Here is a 9,750-nt window from a genome sequence, read left to right on the forward strand (position 1 = left end):
TTTAAGATGCTCCAGTTTCTCATTTAACATTAATATAATTTCTCAGCCACCTTCCCAGACTCTCTTTTCTTAATATTATTATCACCAGTGAGATGGTATGTCGTTAGTGGCCATCTAATGAAACTTTGTGACCGCTGCCCTCCAACGTAGAAGAAGAAAATTCATGGTTACCAGGTAACCAACAAGCGCAGGGTCCGTCCAAAAGTCGTCTAAAAGATTTCGAAGCAAATTAATTACAAAACAATGTAAATGAACAAACAACACTTTTACAGATCTTTTACTTAAAATAAAAAGTTTTGGTATCTGTGGCACGTCTATAGGCAGAACTCCATTTAAAAAAGCCAAACTATAACATTTTTCTAAATGCAAATGAATTTTATATTTTTATTTACTTGTTGTTGTTTTTTATCTCGATCTTTCAGCATGGTTCTCATATGGACATTAATATTTCTGAGATTAAAGTCAGAATTGTGAGATTAAAGTCAGAATTCTGACTTTAATCTCATAATTCTGACTTTTTTCTCAGAATTCTCCAAAAGAAGAAAAAAAGACGTGGCCACTTTTTTCCCCGGTGGCCCTAATCCTCTTCCGTACTTACATGTAATACAAAAACAAAAATGTAATAGTTTGGGGGGGGGGGGGGGGGGGGGTATCCCAGCTACGAGCGAGAGGCAAAGGGTTTTAAATTATTTAAAATATATTTTTTTAATAAAATTGAGCTTTTGGGATGATTTCAATGCCGAATTTACCGGAGGAACCGAATGATACGTTTAACATCTTCTGCAGTATCTAAGTAGCTACTTTTTAATAAAATCTAAAATGAACTAAAATGATATTTAACCACTTTGTTAAGCTGATACCAGTTTTCAAGAAAGTCCAACATAATATTTTTTATTGCATTTGTATAAATAAATACATACATACATACATATATACATACATACTTACATAAATAATACAAACTTAAACTTACAAAATACAGTATTTAAAATTCTGCTTGTAGGTATTAAATCGATATAACTTACTTCCAGCAAAATCCGATAACTAGCGGGGAGATCTGTTTGTATGGACTTAAAACCTGGGCCCTTGTGCTTTTGTTTACATCAGGCTGGAGCCTTACTGTGACCTGTCGTGTTCTACACTGATAACTGAGCCAAAGTCCATGTGCAGAGCGGAAGGACGCTGACTGTAGCTGCAAATCTGGAAAAACGGAGCACCAAAGGGTACAAATCAGATATTTTAGTAATTTAATCATAATCATATATTCCATAACAGATTAATAAATTCCGCGCTGAGCACACAGTTTTCTAACCCTGTAAATCATCAGAGCGGATATAATATGAAAATAATATGGTTTTTATTTCCATGGGAGTTAGACAGTAGTTAGAAAAACCGATTTAATTATCAAACAATCAGTTTTACTGATGGTTTATAGATAATAATGCTTGTGTAAGAAGTATGTTAGACTCAAGGCCCGAAAGTGAGTCACGTTATCTTGAAGTGAAGTTGTATTCTGAGAAAATGCTTCAGTTACGTCAATGCAGGAACTTTTTTTTCTAGAACAGATTTCAAGCAAGCTCACTCATGAGTTTCTCTTTCTTTGGGTCTGTTTTGCTGGGGTTAATCTCAGGGCCTGTCACATTGCCCTCATGTGATGCTAACATGAGGGGTGAGATTATGTATGGGCCCACTGCTTCTCAAATCTCAGGCTTCCCCCACCTAAAATCAAACCCAGTGGTTATTTAGCTGCCACTGGAGTGTGTTTATGCTTATTAACTTATAATTAAAGAAAGTTGATCCGGCCTTGCTACAGGCAGCAGGTGAGTGAAATACCATTACTTATGACTGCTTTAAGCTGCTATGACAGAAGTCTTTTATTCTTCACACCGAACTCCATTCAGAGTTTGAGTGATTTAACTTAGCAGGGCGCTGAAACTGTTACGGGAAATTTTTGTTTTTAATTATCCAATTTTTAAAAAATCGTTTTTGTTGACCTAAAATCGTTTTTTTTTTTGTTTGTTTTTTTTTTTTTTTGAAATGTTTTGTATAAAATAATATATTTACCGGGTTAAACTGCAAAAAAACTTAATTTAAAAAGCTACTTTTTTTAGACACGGCGCTTTTGGTTATAAACGGCTTTCAAATTGCCAGTTTTGTTTGTGTGTTTGTTTGTTTTGTTGGTTTTTATGGAGTTCGGCCTAAGCGTCGGCCCAACAATAATTCCACTCGCCTTTAACAGCAGAGAGCTTTCAATGGAAACTGGAACTCCCGCCATTTTGTATTTGCTGTTTCTTAGAGGGCGCTCGCGAGATAGTCCGCAATGGACGGCGACACAAAAATGTAAATGTTGCGTTGTTACAATTATCTTCTGCAAATTTTCATCGTATTTTTAAACAAATATGTTTTTACAATGACAAACATCATTCTACTTTAATTTTTCACAGGTTTCACGTGCAGTTAAAAAAGCATTTATGTGCTTATTAGGGACGTCACAGCACCATTACCAACTTTACGGCAGCTGCCATTTTGATTTCAGGCAAGAAGGCGGCAGCATCAGAGAATTTGTAGCAGCTACCTCTTTGTACCATTACGTTCATTCATCTCAGTCAACTATATATTCTGAACACTTAAACGTTTCCACTATGTTTTATGTACGCATGTTTATCGTCCATAAATATATATATATAATATAAATATGTGCCATCAAGAGTTGCCTACTGTCGTAAATACCTTACCAGGCAACTCAGCAAGCATTGGCAGAATAGGTAAATTTGTTTCACAGCGTGAAAAACTAAAACGTAGTGTCGTTTTATTTCAATGCAGACGCAGAATAAATACTGTGTTAGCTAATAATACAATAAAATGTGACCTTTTAAAGCTATAAGCAAGTCTAAGTAACTATTTTAGCCGTGTACCTCCACTCACTCCTGCTCACTGAGGAGCGCCCCCTGTTGCGCTCCAGGGTGAAGTGCAGCCATTTTGTGTACAGTGGGACCGACAGGAAGTGGAATGGCTATCTTACAGATCGGCTCTGATAACAGCTCGATGCGGACCTGCCGGGCTTTAATTCCCTTTAACTGTGACCCTGATCGCTCTGAAGTTGATTCCAGTAGAGTCAACACAGAAGTGGGAGGCAGGTATGTTTCACTGGAAGATTTAGATTAGAGGAAGATTTTTTGGTAAATTTGTGGGCTCTTCTCGAGCAGCCGGGGAGCAGTTGTTTGGAGTTAGCTTAGCTCAGATCACCCGCTTCGGTGCTGGCCCTATCACGGGTAAATCTCAGGTTAGCTTACACTACTGAAGGCAGCTTTAAGGTTACCGTCTTCTTTCCATTTCTATGCATGTAATAGCATGCATTCTAATATTAATGGCTAAGATACGAGCTCTTCTCCAGCGTTTTCTCCTCGCAGTGCTAACATATGGTCGTTAACCCTCAGGTGAAGCTAATGAGCTGTTTTGAGTGAACTTGAGCGATTACAGACACGATAAGCTATATACTGAGCCCGCAGAGTGCACAGCATCAATTTGAGTCAGACTATGTTTTCAAAGCAGATTAAAGCTCTTTAATTTCTGTGTGTTGGAGGACAGTTCAATGCTAAAGACTTTGAGATTTCTGGAAATTGGTATTTACTGAAACAATAATGATTACTAACAAGTTCTTTTCAGTAATTTCCTGTGATGTTTTTATTGTTTATTTTTATACAGCTTGTCTGTGGTTTTATGTCCCATTACAGTAACACACTGTTGTTACATTTATTAAGCTCTGAGCTCTGTAAAACGTGTAGCACCCTACAAACATTTGTCCAGGTTAAAGCTGATGGATCACAGCTGTGGTTCCTATCGAGAGTGCTCCGTGGCACCTTTCTGCTGGTGCCACAGTTGCACAAGAGCAGGATGATTGAAGTGTGCCCGACACAAGCAAAGAAAGGACATCAGATCATCAGATAACACTGGTGTGTTTGTACCGTGAAAACGCAGGCGCACCCAACTCACGTCGCGCCACATTTTGTCTGAGATCGAAACAAGTATTCTCAGAAACGTGGCATTTACAGTGGAATAGAGTTTAAAAATCAGTTTTAATCATGTTTGATGACTTTAAAATCTTTCTAAAGTCAGAGGTTTGTTAGAAAATTGTACATATTAGAGCAGCACACATTTGACAAAGATTTTACAGTTTTTCTGCTCATAAATCTGATGTTATAGCCTTATACTTTTTCCTGGCAAATTGTCGCTGTACTCTGAGAATGACCACAGTTTTATGACTACACAGCCTCTCTCTCCTCCTTAGTTTTGCCTGTATCAGCCCTGGCGTGTCTTCATGTGTTTTAAAGTGCAGATTTAGATATTTTCCTCTGATTTGTGCCAGTATGAAGCTGCTGTGTTTGCGTTCTTCCTTCTGGATTTATCGGGGTGTAATTTTTGTTTTTCGGTGCCTCTGTTCAGACTCAGGGTTTCTTGTTAAGCGGCCTAGTGAATCACAAGGCTTAGGAGGAATGTCGCCTTGGGCCGACCGTACGCTCGGTGATAAAGGAGCTGTTGTTTTGCACTCTTGTTTTTTCTGCTGAGAAAGCTCTGCTGAGGGTTTTATTTCCTTTCCTGCCGCCTTCTCACCCAGAAAAGAAGAAATGTCTGCAGCCGCCTTTATGAAAGTGGTGCCTGAATCTGCTGAGAGGATGCATCTGTGCCCGTGTGGTGATGTCGTCACCCTGCAGGCTCTCTCTGCAGGCTCACATTTTATAGCTTTAGTAAAGTTTAGCTCCACATTGCCAGTATTTCCTGTGAGTGACTCAGTGATCAGTGGGACAGCCACTGTGGGCACCACAGTCTGACGTCCACATCTGGCTTTTGTTCATTTTTCTAAAACCAGCTTTGATATCGGAGTCTGAAGAAACTACATCGGGTAAAATCTGTGACAGAAACGTGCGCTGGTGCCGCCGACCTTTGACACCAGACTCCTCTTCCAGGATTCAAGGAGCTTTATTGTCATTTGCATCACATGTTAACATGAGGTGGAACGAAATTATGTACACAGGGTCCCGGAGCTAAAAGAAACAAAATAATGAAGAAACAGAATTTTTTTTTAAAAAGTAATAAATAAATAGTTGTTGATTTGTTTTTTTAACAAACAGAATAACAAGTAATAAAACAATACGATAAGTATTGCGACTCCTCCTGAGTTAAAATCATTTCCTAATATGCTCATCCTTTTTTAAACACTCATGAACTATATTTGTGTTTTTTGTTTAGTCAGGAACTCTCCTGAGATGAAACTCTCTTTATTTTTGTAACGTTATCAAAGATAACGAGAACAAACAGGATAAAATTAAAATCCGAGCACTCAGAGAAGAAACGCCAAGCTGCTGCGTGCTTTATAGATGGAATTCTCTAATAAACACTTTAAGTGTTTTTAAAGGCTTTACCAAGGTGCAACACAGGAAAATCTGCAGCCTGGGAGAGCCTGGAGGAGGCCGCTGTGTCACCAGTGTAAAGATTCAGCGGTAAATGTGTCCTTATTGGTGTTTTTATAAAAACAGAAAATAAAATGGAACCTCGGGTCTCCCGACTTATAAACCATCCTGCAGCCTCATTGCCCAAACTCATATCACTGCATCCCTCACGGGGTTTCAAAGCTTCTGTTATAGAGAACATGCATTGCTGCTTCTGAGGGGATCAGGTGGAATTTTCTTCCAGATGTGGCTGGCTTCTCTGTGCCTCAGCCACAGCTGTCACTTTGTTTTCTATATAAAGTGAATTCTGCTGTGTATGAAATATTAATGGTGTTCATAAGAACTGTGCAGCAGCAGGTGTTTGTTTCAGTTTCACTGCAGAAGCAGAGCGACGTTTTCTGCTTCTCCTCCCGGTTTTCCGTCACACTGTAAAGTAGTGAGGTCAGCGTGTGAGCAAGCAGCGACAGGCTCATGATCTGACTGAGCGGCCTGTGAACCGTCAGACTAACGACACGCTGAAGCTCACAGCTCTTTAAATGAGTCTGTGAGGTTTTGATTTGAGCTTCCTCTTTCTGCACCATTCACTGTATCGATATCAGCAGCTGTGGTTTGTTATCTATCCTAAACAAAGAGGAAGTGAAGCAAGAGGAACTACAGTGTAAATCTTTCTGACGTATCCTTTGATCGGCGGTGGCGGCAGCGGCTGACCGCTACTGACAGACAATCACGTCGTTCCTCTGAGAGAAACTTTGACACTCTGATATTTAATGCTTTTCAGGGAGCTCTGCCCACGCTGCCTCTTGTTAACAGTCTCTGTTTTCTGTCACTAAAGTGAAGGAGGAGCAGCAGCAGCCTACCTGGTCCTTTTAGCCCACACCTCTATAATGTCCCCACGGCTCTGCCCACACTGACCGCCTTCTCCGTGCAGAAAGAGACGGCTAGTATGCAGCAGAACTGTCGCAGTTTTTCCACGAAGTGGCGCTGCTGAGAAACGATCAGTCGGGGCTGTACTGCTGGCGCCGCCATGGATGACTTCACTACAAGGACATATGGCACGAGCGGCCCGGACAACAGACCGCTGTTTGGAGAGACGTCCGCTCGGGTATGATGTCAGCCATTACTGATGTTTCTTTTCTTTTTTTTTCTTTTTTCATTATTACTGATGTTTCTACAGGAGAGCGACTGGGCTGTTTATAAAGAGCAAAAGCTGCTGAGGACTACTTTCAGAGGCGGATTAATCTGAATATTTATTAACTGATGCTTGTACTGAAGTAATTCATTAGAGTCACTTTAGCTGAAAATGATCAGTTCTGATCAGCAGTGCGTAATCCTCGGGGCGATGCACTCATCTGATCTGTTTCTTGCAGGATCGAATCATCAACACGGCGGTGGGGGGATTTACGTCTGTGGTGGTTCTGGTAAGTTCCGCATCGTTCATACAGACCTAAAAAATGTCACCACACCTGCTCTGGCACACAGGAAGAAGCCGCTTCTGAGTGGGCGGAGGTGAAACCAGCCAGTCTGGCAGCTGCTGCTTTTCTCCTCAGTGCAGTGTCTAAATTTTTTTTCGTCCCTGAACACATCTGTCCATCAGCCAGAGACCTCTTTGATTTAAAACCCATGCTGCTGGTGTCCTGAGACAGAATTACAAAGCCTAACCTTGCCTGTCTGTCTGAAGCTCAGAGTAAGGAGTAGAATAAAGGAACTCAACCTTGGGATTATTTTCATAACTGTTACGGCATCATTTAACATTTGTGCAGCTAAATTATCCACCAGGTAGCTGGATATCCTTACCGGCTAATGATTTGATAATCACAAGCTGTGAACCAATGAGCATACCTCAGGTAACCCTCCTTTCAACCAAACCAAACCAAACCAAAATTCACCAGCTTTTATCTTTTCTTCAGTGTGCCTAAAAACGAGGGACTGAGCCAGTAAGTTTATCAGAAAAGTGTTTCCCGAGGGTCAGCGACATCTCGCTCTGGAGCTATCGGCCATATTGGATGTGATATTAAAAACAGGTCGTGAGGGGAGAATGTTGTTCCCAGACCTGGTGTTGCTAGGTGAAATCACAGCTGTCTATGGTTTCCTGTAGGCTGCACACGTGACATCAGCATATCTGCAAACACTCACTGAGTGGAACGGCATTAAAACCCCAAAAAGTGGGGCGCAAACAGAAAATGGAACATTCACCTTTAAAAGTAAAAGTTGCACATTTTGAAACATGTTGCCAGCCCTGAGATGAAACCCTTACTTTGAAGGACAACGCTTTCACTTTGTGTCACATGACCAGAATGGACAAGTTCATGTCAGCTGACTGCAAAACAGTTGTACGACCAAAAGTGTTAGCAACCGCAGCTATCAGAAGTCTTTACCATCTCTGGCTGCAACTGTCGCTTCATGCAGGTTGTGCTCAAAAGAACGTACAAAGAGTGACGTATCTTCACTAGCATGTATTTTTATTCATGAGCATTTGTTTTGCAGGTGACTGTCATCTGTTCCTTTGTGTTTCCCACGATGCCTCCGCGGCCGCTGAACATCTTCTTCGCCGTGTGCATCCTGCTGACCTGCAGCTCCACGTTAGTGCTGGTAAACAAACATGGCCAAATGCTCACGCAAAGGTCGCCGGGTCACAGAAGGGAGCCTTTAAATGTCTGTGCTCTGTCTTGCAGATATTCTGGTACCGGCAGGGCGACCTGGAGCCCAAATTCAGGAATCTGATCTACTTCATGCTGGCGTCCATCGTGCTGCTGTGTATATGTGCCAACCTCTACTTCCACGACGTCAGGTAAAGGCAGGGCCAAGGAAGGCGAGCGGGAACAAGGGAACATGTGGCCTTCATGAGCAGGACCAGCGTGAAGGAGTCACATGACCAAAATAATAACTGTTACACAAACTTGAACCTGGTGTGGAATCAGCACCAGTGGGAACTGTGCACAGAGACTGGACTCAGTGTGGGATGATGATGTACTGTAAGAGGCGACAAACTGCTGGAGCACAACACACAGTCGACTGTGTTTACACGCACGAAAAATCCACCTCTGATTCTCAGTCGCTTTAAATCTGACGTCTTTTACATTCATCTTTCCTTCACTCTCACGTTTGATCTGCAGTTCTTTAAAGATATGAGTTTTGATCATTAAACTCCAACAAAACGCCATCAAAGGTCCCATTAACAGGACAGCAGGAGGCAGGAATGCAGGCTGGATGTCAGAGAGCTCCTTTACTCACCAGCTTCGCTCTGTTTTTTTCCCACCCCACTCATATTTAAGGGGCCACTTCACTGGAGGGCGATAGAGTTACAGGCTGGATAAAGATGTTTAGAGGGTGATGGAATGACGACAACACCAGAGAGGAAGTGTCCGAAAACAAAACCTGTAGTTCCTCTAGTGGCCACTAGAGGCTGGCACCAGCAGTGAGTCGGTCTCCATAGACTCCCTTGTTAAAACACAGAAATAAACATATTTTTATCCTGTACAAACATTGTTCAAACCTTTAACAGCTGCAGCAGAGATGAACCATGGTGGTGCCCAACAAACCTGTGACGTCACAATGGCCATGTCCATCTTTTATATACAGACTGTGGACATTATGAAGGCATAAACATGTTTTATCCTAAATCTTCTTCCAAAGTGGACTTATCAGAACAATTCAAACATTCAAACATAGAGAAGCTCACAAAGGGAACAAAGGACCAGGCCACTGTCATACCATAACCTCATCTTATCTGTTAGTCTGAGAATCTGCTAATTATGGATTATAGTATGCCATGGCACCACCCCCCCTTCTCAGGAGAGCAAACGGAAGCTAATGGTGGTGTGTGGTCTGGTACCATTAATTAATATAAAAACCCATAGTGGTGCATTCAGGGGGCTTTCTGTCCTCAGCCCAAATTCAGATGTATTCTGCTGCTGTTACCTGCTCAGGTGAGAACCAGGTGAGCTTTTACTTTAACCTGGATGCAGGCTGTGAGCATGGAGGGAAGCAGCTGTTCAGTACTGTAGACGTTAGCAGGCGGCTGTAGCAGCACATCGGAAATATGCAAACCTGTGTTTTCTCCGTCTGTCGGCTTCTGATAACCGTGTATGTAATTACTGTCCACATGTAGCTGAGAGGATTTTAAGTTGGATTTAAATGCCGAATTACACCGACTGCCAATTCTTTGCACTAAGCATTTCTAAATCACACACTCTCTCTCTCTCTCCCTTTTTCTCTCTCAGGCCAGCTGTAGCACCAGTGGAAATGAATGAAAGCTTTGTAAATGGCTTTACCCATAAAGCTGTGTCACTGTTATTAATCTGGC

General features: G+C 41.7%; 1 protein-coding gene across 4 annotated transcripts; it reads left to right on the top strand.

The window, feature by feature from the left end:
* The first annotated feature begins 1,726 nt into the window (after nt 1–1,726).
* On the top strand, nt 1,727–9,740 carry tmem243b (transmembrane protein 243, mitochondrial b). 4 transcript variants are annotated; one of them, XM_063460277.1, is made up of 5 exons: nt 1,727–1,820; nt 6,280–6,549; nt 6,815–6,865; nt 7,932–8,036; nt 8,120–9,740. In XM_063460277.1, the coding sequence occupies exons 2-5, from the start codon at nt 6,472–6,474 to the stop codon at nt 8,237–8,239; spliced, it is 354 nt and encodes a 117-aa protein (XP_063316347.1). In that variant the 5' UTR covers nt 1,727–1,820; nt 6,280–6,471; the 3' UTR covers nt 8,240–9,740. The 4 variants fall into 4 exon arrangements, with proteins under 4 accessions (XP_063316347.1, XP_063316348.1, XP_063316346.1 ...); XM_063460278.1 differs by having other exon boundaries at nt 6,376–6,549; XM_063460276.1 differs by lacking the exon at nt 1,727–1,820 and adding an exon at nt 3,007–3,137 and having other exon boundaries at nt 6,376–6,549.
* Nucleotides 9,741–9,750: the final 10 nt, after the last annotated feature.

Source organism: Pelmatolapia mariae, linkage group LG17 (assembly GCF_036321145.2).
Source record: "Pelmatolapia mariae isolate MD_Pm_ZW linkage group LG17, Pm_UMD_F_2, whole genome shotgun sequence".
Lineage (NCBI taxonomy): Eukaryota > Metazoa > Chordata > Actinopteri > Cichliformes > Cichlidae > Pelmatolapia > Pelmatolapia mariae.